Here is a 19931-nt window from a genome sequence, read left to right as displayed (position 1 = left end):
ATATATATATTTATAAGTTGTTGAAATAATAAGAAACTCATATAAAACTGGTTTGCGCAAATAGGCACCCATTGACAAATATTGTTGTAATAAATTGCATAGTTAGCATAGAATATCCATGGAAAAATGATTTTATGATAAAGAAAACATCTACAGTCTCACGTTCAGCTGATGCTGATAAATTTGAACATTCAAATTCATTAAATTCTATGTTTACATCGTGTATAACTATATGGATTTGATTGTCCATATGTCTACCAACTTCCAAGGAGACCACAAACTGAATGAAAATCATTGAGGTAATGAACATTTATTGACGCAAATAATTCAACTGTAGACTTTTTAGCTATAGTGTACTTTTGATACAACCTTGAAATCAATACAAACATTTTATGGGCCGTAATTGGTATTTGGCAATTCGAGAATGATGCTATGAATTGCCGAGTTCTGTTTTTAAATGTATAAAAACACATGTTGCTATGATTTCATAAATGAAATTATGAAAAATAAATATTCGAGGGACGTATTAGAGAAAGCAATACAATATAGACGTTGCTGAACGTCATTTTGGCAATACGGTAGACAGCTTGTTCTTATTGTGTAGTATTGACACGTAATGAGTCTAGCACGTGGCTGGATGCCATTTATGTGAAACTAAAATTAAAAGGACACAAATACAGTATTAATAAATACAGTTACATAATATAGTTTTTAATTTTACTTATATAATTTTACTTAATATGGAGATTATGATTGTTCCACACGTGTGGATAATCTATGCACCCCATACAGATAACGTACCAGAAACCTCTGTTCTAAATCCTGTTGTAGTTTCGTATAAAGCACTGTCACGTGCTTGCTAATTTAAATGTGCAAAGCGACCAAAATATTCCGAAACAATGAAAGGGAATCTCTAACGTGATGCAAATACTATGGCATGGTTCATGGAAAAATTTACGCTGAAAGATGCCAAAATGCCTACTGATGTGAGAACAGACTTTTTCCACCTATGGTATTGAATGAACACTTCTAAAGCTTACAATAGAAAATTCCCCCATCTCAATCACAATTGACGTGTATGCACGTCCGCAATATGCAATGAGTCACAATTGAGCAGAAGGTTTCATTTTCTGTGACTTCATCTTGTCACACGGATGATTAATTTTCTGTATATTTTAAGTCAAGCAAAAGTTTAAATGTGAAGAAAACTTACCTTTCTACTTTGTAGCCAAATAAGCTATTGTTTCTGAGCACATCATTTTCACATGTTATTTCAACAAACAAAGCTGACACAGCGTGAAATAAAAGATTTTTTTTATTTTATTCCATACATGCTTCTTATTCATAGGGCCCAAGAAAAACGTATCCAACAAGGAATTTTCATCTTCGACATTTGACTGAAAATACGAATCACCTAATAATCAGACATCCTCGTAAAACGATATATTGTAGAATGATTCTTCTGTAAGTTGGACAGAAATGGGATAATTCGTGGCAAAACAAGAAGTTCGAATGAACAAGATTGTTTAAAATTTGAAAACACGTCGTCTGCTAACGAAATATATCCATTTTATAAATTCTTCATCACGCGCTTCTTTAGTTATATACGGTAGCCTATACATCATAGCCGCCCTAAATTATCATATTTTGCAGAGAGCATAATTATGAAGTCGTTTAATTGAATGTATAAATCGGTGTTTGCGCTAAACGATTTTATTTTACTCTTGTGGCAATATGTTTTCTTTCAGATAACTATAAAAGTAAGAAAATGTATCTATTTTAAAAATAATATTCCAAATTGGTTTCGGACGTACACTGTGGCCATGTATGCAAATGAGCAATACGAAATCCACGGTACTGAAATACTACAAACATCATGCTGGGATATTCGTGGGATGATGGCACCTTAGACAAAAGTATAGTTATAGGGAAAATTCAACATGAATGAGTAAATAGTGAATTGGGTATCTGTAGCACAATAGACTTGGAACCTACTAACGGGTAAATAGGAAGAATTATATATGACTCTTGTTACGATCCATGCCGGAAAAAGTTGCAATGACGCAAGAATACTCTTAGCAGAGTTCCAGCTCCTTTGTGCGCAAGTGCGCAAACAAAGGGCACGTGTAGCTGTGTTATCAATATATAATTTTCAACATTATTAGCTCATTGAATGCATATAAAAATAGTCAATTTTTGACTTGTGATGTGATTCACGGAGGAAATGGAATTTTATTACCTTTCTGCATATAAGAGCATAAGTCATATTTTCGTCCGAGGATGAATAAGTGATGTGGCATATTCTAGAAATAATTTGTTCGAAATTGGTAGTACTTGAAATCTTAAATAGTTTCACTCACAAAAATACAAATACATTCGAAAGGATATTCGAGTGACTCAAAAACACATACTCACGTAGATATGTATAGGTAACTTACGTTTTAGTATGCAAAAACACATGCGCATTGATTTTGTTTTCTCTTTTTCAAACAGACTTCTGTCATCACGCCAATATTATATATTTCAAACGACAATAATTGCCAATCCAATAAGTAAGCGATTTTGATTCTATTTTAACTCACGCACCCGATACATTCAGAGAGTCGAGCATGTGGCATAATAATCTGATCTCGATATAATCTTGAGAAATTCTTTTTGGTGTTATTCTATTTTTACTTGAAAAGCACAAGTAAATTTTTTCAATGGATTACCGTATTGTTTTGTATCCATCTTTAAATGAATAAAACATTAAAACGAATTGATGCCGTTCATTAAACGCCCAGAATTATTACAAAATCATAAAAAACTTTCCTGTTAAATAATTGAACAAAATATTTATTGCAAATCGCAAGCAATCGAGGCCATATCATATCTGGATTAAACAAATATATGAGAACTTTAGAATAAAAAACTATCGAATTAAAATGTATGGTATTTAGACCACTATGGAAAATAACCAGCAAATATATATTTCATTCAACATACTGCAAATTACAGGACCAAATTTGCCAACCATTGATTGTATAGGTGAATTTGTATAGGCATGAATCTTATTTTGTTAGTTCAATGACTGGTTTATGGTTGACACCAAATCCATGACAAAGTATGATAGTTACAAATTAATAGGTATATCCGCCAGTGTAGGCGATGCGGCAATCATACGGCGACATAATATGTATTAAATCACTGATTTCTAACAATTTTAAAACGAGTTATTAGAAACCATAATAACGCTAATTAAACTGGATAATATGAATAAAACTTAATCGAAGGAAAGATTTTAGAAGCTTCTGACTGTACGACAGCCCACAGTTTGACCCAAATTAATATCTCAAACATAACGTAACTGAATTGAAGTTTAGCGGACACACGTTCTACTTAATTTGTAAACGAAATAGCGATTATTCATGGCAAATTTCAGGTGTCCTAGGAAAGGAGAAAATTTTCCGTCAAGTTACGATATTAAATTACCTTATAAGGCAAACTGGCGAAGGGAGAATATTCTCTCGTCTACTAAAAAGAGAGAATTTGTCTCTCTCGAACGTGCGTGAAGTGGATTTACGCCAGAACTCTATCTTTAAACACCTTTCTTGTCAAGTCGCGTGAGTCGGGTATTTTTTCTTCGGAGAAAGTTGTATATAAACGATAGAGCTGCAACTTTAAACCATCCGTTTCAAATGTAAACGAAGCGAGTGTTTGCTCTGTCATGTATCAAGTGAGATAGTTATTGTTATATTCTGCGAAGCATGCATATATAATAGATGCTTAGTGTCAGCGAAAGTGACAGGAGCCTAAATCAACTTACATTATGAAGAGAACGGAGATAACTTCGAATGCAACATTTTTCAAGGTTAAGACCATAGCTACTTCTCAGATAGTATATATTGAGAATTGAAATGAAACATTTCATATTTTTTTGTGACAAACTTAACGTTATATTGTTGAGTACTAAATACAATATCATAACCGCAATCGAAATGAAATAAGTCGAGCAATATTATGAACTTCCTCGATTTGCTATTCCTAAACCGTAACGGAAAGTTCATTCCAATAAACGAAATGCCTCGGCAACTCGTGACTTAATTTTTATGATTTGTGGCGACTTGCAAATGTCAGCATTATGAACTGTGATCATCATTAGTCAAAATGCAAATTGCAACCTTAAAAGGCAGAAATACCTAAATGAAAGCTTTGAGACATGTGACCTAAATATTTTGTGTGTTATAAAAAGAAACATTAATGAAAGCAGCAGGGTATATTACAATATGCTTATTCATACGTTGCTTGTCCGTACGGTTATATACAGCCACAACTTAATAATTCGATACAATCTTGATTAATTTGTAAAACGTTTGCATTTCAGATATTTATTTTTTGATATTTAATGTTCGAGTGTAATAAAACTGATTTTAACTAAACGCTTAAAGGAAAACATGAAAAAGGGCTTGTACGTAGTGTTGATGTTTGTACTACTTTGTGCAACAGGAGCGCATCCAGCACCCACACAATCCAAGGGAGTGGTGAGTACTTGTTCAAATCTAACTTAGTTTAGTACATACGTTTTGGTTTTGTATTGTATTAATTTTGTATTCGCACTTATACGGTAGTGTCAAATAGTTTCTTTTTTTTATATAGGTATGTATGTTTCTCATAATATAATTGCATATTTCTATATTTTTTATAAATAGTATTTTTAAAGAAGCGAAATAAATGCGCCTTCGAAAAATCTTTCCTTATTAGGAAAATTCGTTTATGTTATAGTTCGGTGGTTTTACCTAAAAATCCATGTCATCAGATTGTTTCAAAATAAATGTCAACAAACGAATCGTGAACTGCACGTTTATTGAACCGATTCCAAAATCATTTATTTTTATTAACTACACATGGTGACGTAATAATCTCGTGATTTGCAATGCATGCAATTCTTTCCAAACTGTCTGCAATGCAAAGCGACTGTTACTTAATTAAAATTGATATCGAAATGTCCATTTACGGACAAATAAAAAGGAGGCGTCATATCATACTATACGCAAATAAAAAATCAAATATAAATCGTTTCATATAAATGAAAAACTTTACTTAAATGACCATTTTTTATTCGTATGAAACAAAGTAAATGTGTGATAATAAAAATTCTTTGGTAGGATAGCTTGTAGATAGGTCAGCGCACAATTATATAAGATTCATCATAAATCTTCAACATGGTAAATGAATTAACGCAACGAATTTTGCTTGGGGCGACAGACAATTGATAGCTTTTGTCCAGTTATTATAGTTATTATAATACCACAAATATTTAAATTTATGTCAATGATAGCATTAACGCACATCCGAAGTTTTAAAAAATTTCAAACTACATGTTTTATGAAAGTTTATCACAGTGAGAGCGAAACCCATAATATATCATGGCGAGCTCATATAGCTATTCTAAGCTTTTAACGACACTTATAGTGTGGCGAGCTCATTTCATGCAGAAGTGCATTATCCTACGACCAAGATAAAAGTCCGTTTTCAAAATGTAACTGTGGTAGATTTTGAAGAACTGAATTACCCTATCTACTTTTCTATGACGTAATATTTTAGTAAGCGAGCGGACATGACCCTCGCTGAAGGCAAACCCACCGATCTCATCAGTATTTCACGAGTATAAATAAATATAGCGCATTTGTCAGCCCCATATTACACATACACACTACAGTATTGGAACTAAATGCCGTTCTGCTTTCTATTTTGAAAGATTCACGTAACAGTGAGGTATCAAACAAAGATATTCCTGAATGATATGTCTTACTTGGTAAACTCCGCCCACGTAAAACAACAACCTTTTACTCCAAATATGGTCTTTCGTTGGGTTTGACCTGCGGTTATTTCGATTAAAAAGATACTTCTCTGTGAAACGTAGTTCTCCAAATTTATGGAGAGCCCAGGCATGGCACCACAAAAGCAGAATTATTTTCCACAGCTGGTCGAAGTCCTCACAACTTTTATTACATGACGTAATCTTTTTATCGTGCGGTAAAACATGAGACACCTACTGAGTCACCACTACTTGAATTCGATAAACGTGTGGCTTAGCCTTAGACAATTGCCCTGTGAATCGTTGACCCTAAAACATTTACAATATTTTCGCCGACAATGTGTTTTATATCTTTAAATTTTACAGGATTTCCTGGCTCGGTTTGGATACATAGATTACAATCCTCGTCTTGGTAATATCATGTCGCAACACGATCTTTCAGCTGCCGTAATGAATTTTCAAAGATTTGCTGGTTTAGAACAAACTGGGCAGCTCGATCACACCACCCTTGAAAAAATGGATTCGCCGAGATGCGGAAACCGGGACGTAGTTGGTATGTATTTTCCATACAGACCGTCTAATCCATATTTATCTTATAAGAAAGCTGGGCTTCACTCTTGGCGTCCAAAAGTAAGGTTGTAAAATATTAATTAACTATCGGAACACTGCTAATCTATAGTCTTGACATGTAAATGGTAACGTAATGGTAGGTTTCGCATTAGCGTAGGTGTTAATTGATAGTTACGACCAAATATACACCAAATTTCGAAGTTTAAAACTCAAATTTTTTTTTCGGATAAATTACAGGAAATTTGGGAACATGGGCTTTACAAAAAACCACAGCCAAGAAAAACTTTGGTTTGCTTAAATATGCTAGCAACGTGGTCATATATTATATCCTCAACGTTAACAAGTACTATCCCCACAAATATTACATTCACTACATTTCAGGTAGCGACGCCGCTGCGAGAAAGAAGAGGTATGCACTTCAGGGAAGCAAATGGCAGAAGAAGCACTTGACGTACAAAATTGCGTCTCATACAACTGATATTAGTCGCCGTGACACAGAAAATGCGATTAATAAAGCTTTTAAGGTAAAAACTTGTTAATGAGAAATCATAAATTAATATCAATTTCGTATTTACGAAATGAATATATCACGTTGTTTAGAGCGTACCACATAAATACCACAATACAGCAGTAACTTTAATGCCATTTTCATTACCTATTTCAAGGTATGGGAAGCAGAATCGGGGTTGACTTTCAGACAAGTGAGATCATCGAAAGCTGACATCGAAATAAAATTCGCAGAAAAAGCTCACGGTGATGGCGACCCATTCGACGGGCCAAGTAAAACACTAGCCCACGCATTTTTCCCCCAATTTGGAGGAGACGCGCATTTTGACGAAGCTGAAAAGTGGGCTGTCAGTGCTGATAAAGGAGGTATGTAAAAATATTACATTGTTAAATAGAGCGATGTCACAGAGCAAATAATGATAAAAAAAAAGTTTTGATAATAAAGCTAATAATTCATTGATATGATTTAAATGAATTTATTGTTTGGCATTAGTGCTATAGACAAAACGCCTAATATGTCTTCTAACCATGTCTTATAATGTTAGAATGTTTCTTTTACTATACACGGCACTCCCAGTTACTAGAAACAACATCTGCAATTCCCTCATAATTCTAATAAACAGTACCAATAATTACTAAATACTTATTATTCAATATTGTTTTTAGTTAGTCTATTCATTGTTGCTGCTCACGAATTTGGACATAGCCTCGGTCTTTCTCATAGCGATGTGAATCAAGCACTGATGGCCCCATTTTACAATCCAAATTACGACGGTCTCCATGATGACGATATTCGAGGTTTGTGCATTTGGTTATCTTATGTGATATTAACTCATCATATAACCCTTATATCAATGAGTCGCAAATTTTAAAGCAAAATGACTATATTTGATACGTTAATGCAGATGACTTTACCACCCGATGTGTTATAATTTCACAGGATCTTGATTTTTTTGCTTATAATTATTGAAACGTTTTGTGCATTTAGCAATCAGAATTTTATACGGCTCACCCAGCGACAAGCACAGACCACAATCTTCAACTACACCACCCAGAACAACAAGAAAGCCTCGACCAGGAATAACAAGACAAACTACAACAACGAAAACACCTCCCGTTGGCGCTTGTAACGGAAGGTATGTTTGCTCAAAAATAGTTTAATTTGACTCATTTACGATAGAAAGCTCGGGTTCATTTCATCTGAGCAATAACTTCTTTTATAGAAGAACTGTTGAGCTATTATTCAGACAAGTAGTTTTTTATACTGAATAACATGTTAAATTTTCAGATTTGATGCCATAACTATGGTAAGAAACGGCACAACATTTGCTTTCAAAGGTGATAAATTTTGGAAACTCAACGACCAGGGAATGGAACCAGGATATCCAAAGTCAACTAAGAAAATCTGGGGCTTGTCAGGAAAAGTTGATGCCAGTTTATCATTCGGAGCTTACACTGATTTATTTCAGGTACAAAATTGAATACTATGTCCCCTCTAGTTCTTCAAAAATCATAATAAAATATGCAATATGTTCGACCATAAGATTTGAATCGTATTAAATCCAATGATTTTATAAACAGGGCGATGTTATTCATCGGTATATCAATGGAATCCCAATGCATGGATACCCCAAGCGAATTTCAGAGGTTTACAAAGGAATACCGTCAAATTTGGACACTGCTTTTGTGTGGAGCGGCAACGGAAAAGTATATTTCGTTAAAGGTAACATGAGTAACATTTACATATTTTTTTAGGTTTCGCAATTCAACTATCTTTAGTTGGCTAATAATTCAACATTCATGTAAATTCATTTTTCTTTAATTCAGGTGATAAATACTGGCGATACAACCCATCTCTTCGTAAGTCTGACAACGGGTATCCCCGACCTCTCTCAGTTTGGAAAGGTTTGCCAGAGCGACTGGATGCTGCTTTGAAATGGAAGGACAGGACGTACTTTTTCAAAAATGGATACTATTGGAGGTAAATTTTATACTGTTCATAGAAAATTGGCTGTTGACGTGGTTTTAATACAGGAAAGACCTCAATATTGGTTTGTTCAGTACTTTCTGGCATCAGATGTTTGTCATATACATTTCTTTTTTCGTTTCAGATTCGATGATGAACGTGTTGAAGTAGCACAATCATTGAAGACACCATATCCCCGTCGATCAGACGCTTGGTGGCTAGGATGTACAGACAATACGTTAAAATCTTCACCGGAAGAAACCGGTATTGGAGACAAAAATGAAGATGTAAATGATGGTGATGGCAACGGTGCTTCGTCCCGCTTCAATACTGTACCACGTGCTATGTTGTCAACCCTGTTGATGTTTATCGTATCGATGCTACTTTGTTGATGATATCAAGCGTTAGCTAGCTTCTTACACTAACATGTGAAAAACTCACCCAGAAATAAAGTCGAGGACAAGAGCTCGATACAAACGGAAAACAACTAGGATGTAATCGAACCTGCAAGTGATGGGTACAAAACTGGATAGAAAATTATCAAAAACTTCAGTAGATGCATTCAACGATATTATTCTTATTGCAACTTTTCTTCTTAAATATTTTATATTATTGTATTTATTGTTTGAATTTTTGAAGCCAATTCTATTTATGTGTGTACGTGTGTTATATATGAATTCCCCAAATACAATGTGTTATATTATTATTTATTTACATTTTTTATATTATTTTATGAAGATGTTATTACTTGCCAATTCTTTATTGCACTTTCTTCCTCAATTATCTGCATTTAGAGTTGTATAGTTGTTTCATGACAATTTTTTTTAATTTTCATCCAATCTCAAATTTTGTGTAATAAATCATTTCAGAGTAAAAACAAAATATTTTGTAATGATTGGAAATCGACTTGAGTTGAATGTGTTAATTCTACAAGGAATATGGGTATTATCATATTTTTCCGCATGAGGAAGAAGTCATTAGGGAAGTTGTTCAACTTGTTATTCATGTTGTTTCTGGCCGGGGTATATACAATAAAGAAACACGGGAAAACGAAAAAGAAATTTATATATCTATATATATAGTTTATTCAAATATTCTGGTAACGCTGAACAGAATACTTCTGGAGTGACTATTTTATTTAAAATGATAGTAGTCCCTGATGGATTGCATTGTGGCTTATTACGTTTCTTTTATTTATGTCTTATTGTGTTTTAGTGGGAGCAGACTGTAGTTCTGTGTAGTCGAGGGAAATTTGCAATCGACTCAAGATTCTCCCGATTAAAAAAAAACCGTTGGCTTAGACTCCGAGCTGAAAAACATTTTGACTTCGACTCACAACTCCGAGTCTTGTAAAATAAAATTCCACTCAAGCTTTCAACTACTGGAAAATGAAATTTTACGAAAACTTACGCATATACAGACAGAATGTATGTATTGTTGATATCGCTTAGTAGCTTGACGTGGTTTAATAAGTATATGAATAAAACTTTAATAACTCCTTTTATCCCCATCGAAAGTCTTAAATTTCGACTCCGACCCGCGAATGCGGATACATCATAATTTCGACTGCGACGTCTGGGAAAACGTGACTCCATCGGCGTAGCCAGGGGGGCTGAGGGGCTAGGGCGGATTCTATTTCAATTTTATGTTTTGCTGCATTTGCACTGAGACATAAATTTTTCACGCCTTTTCCAACACCCTTTTGTTATTCTTGAACGATTTACTAATAACATGGCGTTTCCTGGCTTGCTATCAAAATGCTTTCACCAAATGAATCAACCGTGATAGATGGAAATGCGCGCTTATATATCTTGGAAAACTTTGGCAGCGGAGTAAGTTTGTAGAGAGATTCTATAGGATATTGTTAGATATTAGTGGCGGCTACGCTACTGGCTACGCTCTTGTTTGACTGCACCTTCGAATCCAGTGTAAACATGTCAAAATCCGACTCGTGGCAGTTGCTGCCACATAGTGTCACGTCCCATTTTTAAATTTTTTAAATGTATATCTTACTCAGATGACGTAGCATTCCTGTTAAGGCACTTGATATTCGAAGGCGTAATAATTGAATCATAGAATCCTCAGAGCTATTGCTTTTGGTAATATTATTCTCTGTACATGTAATTCGGGGAATTATTTAAAATTTGTTTCACCAGAAAAGTAAATCATGTATTATATTAGTATTAAAAATGGGTCTGGTATTAAAAAGCGAACTGTACGATAATATTTTATCATTACATTATAACGTATAACGTACCTTACTGTATTTAGCCGGAGGCAGAATATGTTTGTTCTATTTATGCCATAGTGTGTTTTAATGGGAAAAGACTGGACTTCTGTTCTGTGTTAACCTGTTAATTTGCAATCGACTCAAAATACTATGGGTTGAAAACTTTCGGCTTAGACCCCCACTCCAGCTTTCAAGTATTATGAAAACAAATTTTAACAAAGAAAACATGGCCCCCTAAAAAAAAATAAAAATTTGCTGCATTGTGAGAAAAAAAGGTTTTAGGGCCTTTCCAACATCATGTTGCTCTATTCTTGAACGATTTACTGGAAACCGGACGTTTCCTGGTTTGCTATCAATAACGCTTACACCAAAAGAACCAACCGAGATAGATGAAAACGCTCGCTTATATGCCTTGGATAACTTTGGCAGCGAAGGAAATCTGTTGAGAGATTGTTTAGGATCTTGTTAGATGTCAGTGGCTGCTTTTATCTGGCTTTGTTCAGACCAAAAGGCATGTGTAAGCGTCGTATTACGTCATTATACACAAAAAAATCCGAATACTCAGTGCTTAAAAAGCTGATTAAAAAGCGAACTTTACGATAATGTTTCACACAGTCACGTATAACGTACCTTTCTGTATAGCCGAAGGCAGAAAATTTTCATACAACTTACCACAATAACATTAACATAAATCTACCAGCATTGAATTAACAGTCATACTTGTTTAGTTTCCTCCCAAAGTGACACTCATATCAAGAGAAAAATGCAGTTAATTCTTCCTGCTGTTAGATTTTTTCTTCTACTGTTGTGGTTTTCAAGCCATGTGTATTGTCAGAAAAATAGAAATAAATTAATGTGTGAGCCAATAGTTGATGACTTTTCTTTGGAAACGCAAACACAAGGTAGCCCTGGCAAAAGAGGTGCAGCAGGCCCTAAAGGAGATAAAGGAGAAAATGAAATCCGTGGAGTAGTTGACTATACTGTAATGAATCTTCGTATCAATCAAGGTGAAAATCCAGTTTTAACTTTCAATGCCCTCAATATCCATTAATCAACCTATCCATTAATTGCATTCAAAATTTGGGTGTTGAAAATAATTTCATTATTTCATTTTGCTGCTTATATATTGTTTCATTTTATGGATAGTTTTGGGAATATGAGATTAGTCAGTAATAGGTTCCTGTATACTATATTTGGTATTTGTATTAAATGCTGAGGAAGAAACATGCTTTGAAATAAAGATCTTGGAAAACGCTGGTATTTTTCAACAAAATAAACGATAATAAAAACAGATACATCTGTTGCCCAGCATATTAGAAGCGCATTGTTTGTGTCTTGGGCCTTCACAATGAACAAGCATATGGCTATATATTGTTACGTAGAAAGTCACATGTTTTAGAAAATCTTAAAATTTCTGTTTTCGGCCACACTAAGCGAAGTGCCTGCCTTAGGGCTTAAATATAATATAATGTAGCAAAGACTCAGTAGTATAAACAGAAAAAATATCAATCGTAAAAAATACCATACACTAATTATAATTATTTGCAATTTAGCAATTGTCGACATGAACGTGAAGTTCCAGGAAGAGATAACACAATACAAGAAACAAATAGAGAACTCAGAAACGAATACAAGAATAGTTAACTTATTGAAAAAAGGTGATTAGAAATGACATATTTGAAAAAAAAGCCTAACGATGTCAGGATTCATATCTCTTTTGATGTAACTATTATTACCCATAAATCGACAAAAAATTCCACAGTTTTGTCTTCCGTACAAAAGAAACTTTATTTGGTTTGCAGCATTGCGATAACTACCGCATATTTTTATGACTTTAAATAGCTTTTACTTTTTATACAGATTTGTGTCCGATTTTTCACAATGAAAAATGTTTCTTTCTAATTACGGATGAATCTCGGATGGATCTGACACAGAGTCGTGAGAAGTGCCAAAGTCTGGATGGACAACCAGCTAATATTTATGATCGCGAACATTTTGAAAAAATAGTTCCTCTACTTCGAGGGAAAATATTTATAGGCTACAAATACACTCATATTTGGACAGGCATGACTGTCGATGCAAAGGTAAATTTAATTAAATAAATTGCTAGATATTATAGTACTTTGTCCGCATGAAATTTATTCTAATCAAATATGTACATATAGATATTGTGCCTATGTCTCCAACTAGGAGAAAATAAGAGATTTTCTCCTCTTCGGTACTTTCAGACGATTCCCAAAGTAGAAACCTAAATGCAAATCTCTGGTTGGATCTTATGTAGCGGTGCCTTCGAGGATAATCGCGGACCTGCAATCTTACAAACAATAGAAAAGTGTAAAAAAAAGTGTAAAAGTGGTTCACACTTTTCTATTGTTTGTACGATCGCAAGTCCGCGATTATTCTCGAAGGCACCGCTACATAAGATCCAACCAGAGATTTGCATTTATGTTTCTACTTTAGGAATCGTATATTCAATTATATCAAATAATATTCATTACTTCGAATAATCTGGTAGTGCGATGAAGAGCACTTGAAAATAGTTTGAAAACATTTTCTCAGTTATTTTGCCTATAAAGCGAAAATTTTTCTGTGATTTTGTTGCGTTTTGACATGCTAATTTTTCGGCTAATTCCAGTATTCAATTAAGTTAATTTTGAAAATATTGTTTTATAGACTCGAAAAGCGTATCTAACCAGCAACAGAGAAGCGCCCTACTCTCGTTGGTTTCCTGAACGACCATACAGTGTCGCACGACCACATGTTGGTATTCAAATTGATGCTAAACCATCATCACATTATCAGGGAATATTTGACGAAAATCCATCCTCTAAACTTCTCGGAGTGCTTTGTGAAATCCAAGTGTAAACGCTGTAAATTTGTAGTATTTAATCAAAGTGACACGCTAGGCATACAACTGGCACCCCTACTTTTCGCACACGCCTCCGAATTTGGTCACCTTTGTTATCATAATACTAAGCACTTGTAAAACATTGCGCGAGACTATTCAACGACGCATAAACAAGTCAATATTAAAAATGTCTGCAATACAACAAGCATAGTATGTGTTTAATTTATGGCTATCAGCAATATACAGTTGACTGAAATAAAGAGGGAGGTCTTTAGCATATTTACTGAATGACATACAATCAAACTCTCCATTTTATTCATAAAAGCCATGAGCGAGCAACGGTCATATCGTTGGCCCGGTATTGTTTCCACCGGGACCAGTGCCTGCAGGATCACAATATGGAAGCGGGGATAACAAAGTAACAATTGTCATAAATATATATACGAAGTCGCGGGCCGCCAGGGCTTCTAATGCAATTTTGAAAACGAAGTCTAAATTGAACAAGCTGTTGTTCGCAATCCACGAAAACCCGGTTGTTGTATATCTTGCTGTTTTAGCCATGACTCCTTGTTATTTGCAGGCAATCAGAGTTCAAAGTCTGTATCAAGAACAAAACTATTTGAAATTTTCAGAAAGGAGATTTGCATTTTGTAATACAATTGCGTTGGTACCTTCAAAGGTCCAAATTCTCAACATCTTTAGATAGATGTAGCGCTTATCTTGGACCAAAAAATCATTTAGATTAAAACAAAAGCCTAAATCAGGAAATTTAAAATGAGCCTTGTAAAATAGTAGAATTAATATTGGTTGTTATGCATCGAAGGGTCGCCGGTACGGCTTTCATTTGTGGTCTGACCATCGTGATTAAACGACCCTTCTGAAGATACGCCAATGTACGGATATACCAGAACATAACAAACTATACTGTATCGGCAGTGTGTATCCGGTGTCCGCCATCTTGGTTCACATATATTTTGCAACTAATGTCAAGTACACTCTAATTGACACAATTCTTTCTTATTTGCAACAGCCCAGTATCAACAAGCATAATTAAAAGAAGAGAAATTGTAAATTAGGTACGAGAAGTTTTGCTTCTATAGGTTTTGTGATCATCCATCCATCATTGGATATTTTTCTAGCAGTCAGTCCGTGACTCTATGACTCGCCACTGGTCATTCAGATATGTTGTTAGATTTTTATTACCGAATTCAACTTTAAGTTTGACTAGTACGGACCTGATGGAGTAATTTACAATGTGAGAATCGATCCAAATTCCCTTTTTTATTGGTGTTGGTTGGTTAAAAAAACGTTCTGCAATTTGGGAATATACTTCCCGGAACAATAAATGTATATCTTACTAAGATGACGTAGCATTCATGTTAAGGCACGTGAAATTCGAAGGCGTGATGATTGAATCATAGAATACTCAGTGCTTGAAAATTTTATTAAAAAGCAAACTTTACAATAAGATTTTAAAATTACACCGTCACGTACCTTTCTGTATAGCCGAAGGCAGAAAGTGTTCATACAACTTTCCACGATGACAATAACATAAATCTACCAGCATAGAATTAAAAGTCATACTTGTTTAGTTTCCTCCCAAGGTGACGCTCATATCGAGAGAAAAATGCAAAAGTTAATTTTTCCTGCTGTTAGATTTTTTCTTCTACTGCTGTGGTCTTCAAGTCATGTGTATTGTCAGGAAAATAAAAAGAAATTAATGTGTGAGCCAATAGATGATGACTATCCTTTGGCCACGCTAGCACGAGGTAGGCCTGGCAAAAGAGGCGCAGCGGGTCCTAAAGGAGATAAAGGAGAAAATGGAATCCGTGGAGTAGTTGACTATACTGAAATGAATCGTCGTATCGACCAAGGTGAAAATCTAGTTTTAACTTTTAATGCCCTCAATGAACTTATTCATTAATCGCATTCAAAATTTGGGTGTTGAGAATAATTTCGTTTCAATGCTTATATATTGTTTTATTTTATGGTTATGGAAATATGAGATTGGTCAGTATTAGGTTACTGTATACTATAATTGTTACTTTTATGAAATGCTGACAAAGAAACATGTTTTGAAATAAAGATCTTTGAAAATGCTGGTATTATTCAACAAGATAAACGATAATAAAAACAAATACGTCTGCTTTCCAGCATATCAGTAGCACAATCATTGTGTCTTGGACCTTCACAATGAACAAGCTTATGCCTATATTGTTATTTAGAAAGTCACCATGTTTTGGAAAATCTGAATATTTCTTTTTTCGGCCACACTAAGTGAAGAACTCGCCTTAGGCCTAGGGCTTGAATATAATATAATTTAGCAAGAACTCAGTAGTATTCAAGTTCAATGCACTAGCAGCTTATCAATTTATTTTACTTTTGAATATACAGTGTAATGCTTCTTAATGTAATGCTCCGAATTCGAAACCAGATATCTCAGCTTACTAGCAAAACATAACAACGTCGCCTTATATTTTTTTTATAAAGAAAACATGAATTAAGTAGTATTTTTATATAAAACTAAACCTGTAAAATTTACCTTCAACCCAACTCTCCACAGATGAAATATAAATCGTAACAATTATCATATATTCATTATATTTAACAGTTGGGGTTACGTGAGACTAGCTACCTTTCCTTGCTCTTTCTATGCCTTTGCGCAGGTGGATCCGTATGCGTATAACGCAAGGATGCTTTAGCAAAAGTGAAAATGACTATACTATTCAATTCAAGAGTCTTGCTGCACACGAACACTAATATATTTCTGTAACGTTTCGTCTGACCAAGGTCTGACTTCCTCAGACAAGCATTTTACAGCTATCAATATTCATTATATTTGTTTGCAATTCAGCTATTGTCGACATGGACGTAAAGTTTCAGAAGGAGATAGCACAATACAAGAAACAAATAGAGAAATATGAGACAAATACAAGACTATTAAACTTATTAAAAAAAGGTGATTAGAATTGACATAATTCTGAAGAGCCTGACGATGTCAGGATTTATATCTCTTCTATAATATTAGTATATTACCCGTGAATCATGAAAAAAAAATTCCACAGTTTTGTTCTCCGTATAAAAGAACTTCAGTTGGTTTGCAGCATTGTGATAACTACCGCATATATTTTTGACTTGGAATTTAGCAATGCAATAACATAAAATAAATCCATATATGCTCTTCTATTCTATAGGGCATAGGTTCTCAAAGTGCTCCGTACGGAGCCCCAGGGCTCCGCGAGAGAAATCCAGAGGCTCCGCGAGCTATTCGATTACTTTTCAAAATACTGACTCGGCTAATTTTGTAACTGTTCAAAGTAGCAATAAAAGCTCTGATAATATTCGAAAAATATAGCCTCGAAATATGGCAAAGAGGCGGAATTGAAAAATGACATTATTTATAAGCTGGAGCGCTGCCAGGCTTCTGAGGAGAGGGTGGGGGTGGAATCGGAAATTTTCGCGCAACATTCTTCATGATTAAAAAAAAAACGGATAACGAGATTTCTGTTACGTGAAATGTTCAATCCATGACCGATGCGAGCATTTAAAGTGTCTTGTCGTAATATTTTAATTGTGCTCATCGTTACTCACGTTTGATTCGAGATTACTATTAGGATTACTGGAATAATAGGATTTACTATTCTGAAATAACATGAAATACGTGGTAAACTGCCAACTATAAATAAATTGGGTCGTATTTTTGGGATTTGTCAAACTTGATTTGTTCTTTCGCACTCGAGATTATTTTTGGGCAAAATATCGCCGTTTAGAAAATCGTGGCAAGGTGTCGGCAAAATACGAACGATTAAAATTAATTTATTGCATGCGGCTCCGTGGGTAGTTTTAGAATGAAAAAAAGGTACATCGCGCGCACAATTGACTGTGTTTCGATTTCACAGTTACTACGATGAATAACCAAAGAAAACCTAACATAACACCAAATTTTGTGATTTCCAATGCCTATAAAAGCGTTTTTAATCTGACGTGAGACTGCCGAAACCAAACTTATAGTGTGATCTTCCATTTTAAGTTTTAATATTTCAGTATGTCGTTTTTCAATCAAGAAATTTGAGTTGCGGATTTACCTCTTTATTAATTATTATTTTTAGCATTTCGTCGCCACTGACTATAATATGGTAACATGTTTCCGCATTGAACTCATAATTCCCCACGAGAACAAAAAAGCAATCATCGTCGTCATTGTGATGTTTGTCAAGTGTCAAATTTACAGCTTTAGTATACATAATTCATCTTTGGAATTTAGATTTTTTTATTACTTGTATTAACCCTATTAAAAAAGGTTATTGAGTACTTTTACCTTTACTTAGGAATATTAATGGGAAAGTAACAATTTTAACATTTCTTTTCGGGCTCCGTGAATAATAGTTAACCTTTTCAAGGGCTCCGCAACACCAAAAGTATGAGAACCCCTGCTATAGGGCATAAATAGCTTTTACATTTTTTACAGGTTTGTGTCCAGTTCTGCACAATGAAAAATGTTTTGTTCTAATAACGGATGAATCTAGGATGGATCTGACACAGAGTCGTGAGAAGTGCCAAAGTCTGGATGGACAACCAGCTAATATTTATGATCGCGAACATTTTGAAAAAATAGTTCCTCTACTTCGAGGGAAAATATTTATAGGCCACACATACACTCACATTTGGACAGGAATGACTGTCGATACAAAGGTGAATATTATGAAAAAATTGCTGGAAATCAATACATTCTATGGAATCTATGCAATTCAAGGGTCCTGCTGAACGCTAACACAAATGTTGTGTTAGTGTGTAGCACGAATCTTGAATTGCACAGTAGGCTATGGTCATGTTTATTCCTGCTACAGCATCCTTGCATTATAGGCATACGCATTCATTAGCGCAAAGGCATTGAGGAAGGATTGGGGGTTAATCATTAGAGATACTTCTATTGATAATAAATCAATATATTGTCCGCATCAATTTTATCCTATTCATTTGTGCGTGAATTATATTTGTGCCTATTAGTTCGTCAATAAATAAATTCGAGATATCTATTTCTGCGGTGTTGTTAAATAACCCCCTTTTATTGTGTTCTATTTATGTTTCTACTTTAGGCTCAATTATGTCAAATAATATTCATTACTTTGAATAATAAGGAAATACGATAAAGAGCACTTTACAATAGTTTAAAAACATTTCCTTAGCTAGTTTGCCTATAAAGCGCAAATTTTTCTGTATCTTTGTTGCGTTTTGACATGCTAATTTTTCGGATAATTTCCAGCATTTAAAATTTATTAAATAAAAAAATTGTGTTATAGACTCGAAGAACGTATCTAACCAGCGACAGAAAAGCACCCTACTCTCGTTGGTATCCTGGACGACCATACACTGTTACACTATCATATGTTGGTATTCATATTGATGCTAACCCATCATCACAGCATCAGGGAATATTTGACGAAGTTCCATCCTATAAACTTCTCGGAGTGCTTTGTGAAATCCAAGTGTAAACGCTGTAAATCTATAGTTTTCAATCAAAGTACCACGATAGTAATGTAATACAACTGGCATCCCTCTTTTTTCGCTCACACCTCCGAATTCGGCCACCTTTGTTATCCTAAGGCTAAGCATTTGTAAAACATTGGACTATTTAACGACGCATATACAAGTCAATATTGAAAAATGTCTACAATACAACAAGCATAGTAATGTGTTTAATTTGTGGCTATCAGAAATATGCAGTTGGCTGAAATAAAGAGGTCTTCAGCATATACTTAGGCTACTGAATGACATATAATCACTTATAACTCTCCATTTTATTCATAAAAGCACATAAGCGAGCGACGGTCATATCGCCGTTATTTCTTTCCACCGGGACCAGTGCCTACAGTGTCACATTATGAAAGCGGGGATAGCAAAGCAACAAATGCCATAAAGCCCATATATATATACAAAGTCGCGGGCCGCCAGGGCCTCTAATGCAATTTCGAAAACGAAGTCTAAATTAAACAAGCAGTTGTTCGCAATCCAC

At 34.6% G+C, this 19931-nt stretch overlaps 3 protein-coding genes across 3 annotated transcripts; all 3 read left to right on the top strand.

Moving 5' to 3' along the window:
- Positions 1-4355: 4355 nt before the first annotated feature.
- Positions 4356-9709, top strand: LOC120332934 (matrix metalloproteinase-14-like). The gene is made up of 10 exons (XM_039400282.2): positions 4356-4520; positions 6164-6350; positions 6749-6891; positions 7033-7240; positions 7541-7672; positions 7863-8010; positions 8163-8343; positions 8456-8597; positions 8702-8855; positions 8986-9709. Exons 1-10 carry the CDS (start codon positions 4434-4436, stop codon positions 9230-9232), a joined length of 1629 nt encoding a protein of 542 aa, XP_039256216.2. The 5' UTR covers positions 4356-4433; the 3' UTR covers positions 9233-9709.
- Positions 9710-11804: 2095 nt separating this feature from the next.
- Positions 11805-14263, top strand: LOC120332872 (uncharacterized). The gene is made up of 4 exons (XM_039400201.2): positions 11805-12077; positions 12624-12728; positions 12931-13154; positions 13744-14263. Exons 1-4 carry the CDS (start codon positions 11834-11836, stop codon positions 13933-13935), a joined length of 765 nt encoding a protein of 254 aa, XP_039256135.2. The 5' UTR covers positions 11805-11833; the 3' UTR covers positions 13936-14263.
- Positions 14264-15523: 1260 nt separating this feature from the next.
- On the top strand, positions 15524-19698 carry LOC120332808 (uncharacterized). The gene is made up of 4 exons (XM_039400125.2): positions 15524-15792; positions 16773-16877; positions 18387-18610; positions 19219-19698. The coding sequence occupies exons 1-4, from the start codon at positions 15546-15548 to the stop codon at positions 19408-19410; spliced, it is 768 nt and encodes a 255-aa protein (XP_039256059.2). The 5' UTR covers positions 15524-15545; the 3' UTR covers positions 19411-19698.
- Positions 19699-19931: the final 233 nt, after the last annotated feature.

The sequence above is a fragment of the Styela clava genome, chromosome 13, assembly GCF_964204865.1.
Source record: "Styela clava chromosome 13, kaStyClav1.hap1.2, whole genome shotgun sequence".
NCBI classification, from domain to species: Eukaryota; Metazoa; Chordata; class Ascidiacea; order Stolidobranchia; family Styelidae; genus Styela; species Styela clava.
This window is presented reverse-complemented; position numbering and strand designations above follow the sequence as displayed.

Bases quoted from the DNA above. Each gene is read 5' to 3' on its own strand.
- LOC120332934 (XM_039400282.2), top strand. From the start codon at position 4,434: ATGAAAAAGGGCTTGTACGTAGTGTTGATGTTTGTACTACTTTGTGCA. The intron at 6,351-6,748 runs GTATGTATTTTC...ACTACATTTCAG, and splicing joins CGGAAACCGGGACGTAGTTG to GTAGCGACGCCGCTGCGAGA. The intron at 8,856-8,985 runs GTAAATTTTATA...TTTTCGTTTCAG, and splicing joins AAAAATGGATACTATTGGAG to ATTCGATGATGAACGTGTTG.
- LOC120332808 (XM_039400125.2), top strand. From the start codon at position 15,546: ATGCAAAAGTTAATTTTTCCTGCTGTTAGATTTTTTCTTCTACTGCTG. The intron at 16,878-18,386 runs GTGATTAGAATT...CATTTTTTACAG, and splicing joins ATTAAACTTATTAAAAAAAG to GTTTGTGTCCAGTTCTGCAC. The intron at 18,611-19,218 runs GTGAATATTATG...ATTGTGTTATAG, and splicing joins GAATGACTGTCGATACAAAG to ACTCGAAGAACGTATCTAAC.
- LOC120332872 (XM_039400201.2), top strand. From the start codon at position 11,834: ATGCAGTTAATTCTTCCTGCTGTTAGATTTTTTCTTCTACTGTTGTGG. The intron at 12,078-12,623 runs GTGAAAATCCAG...TTTGCAATTTAG, and splicing joins GAATCTTCGTATCAATCAAG to CAATTGTCGACATGAACGTG. The intron at 13,155-13,743 runs GTAAATTTAATT...ATTGTTTTATAG, and splicing joins GCATGACTGTCGATGCAAAG to ACTCGAAAAGCGTATCTAAC.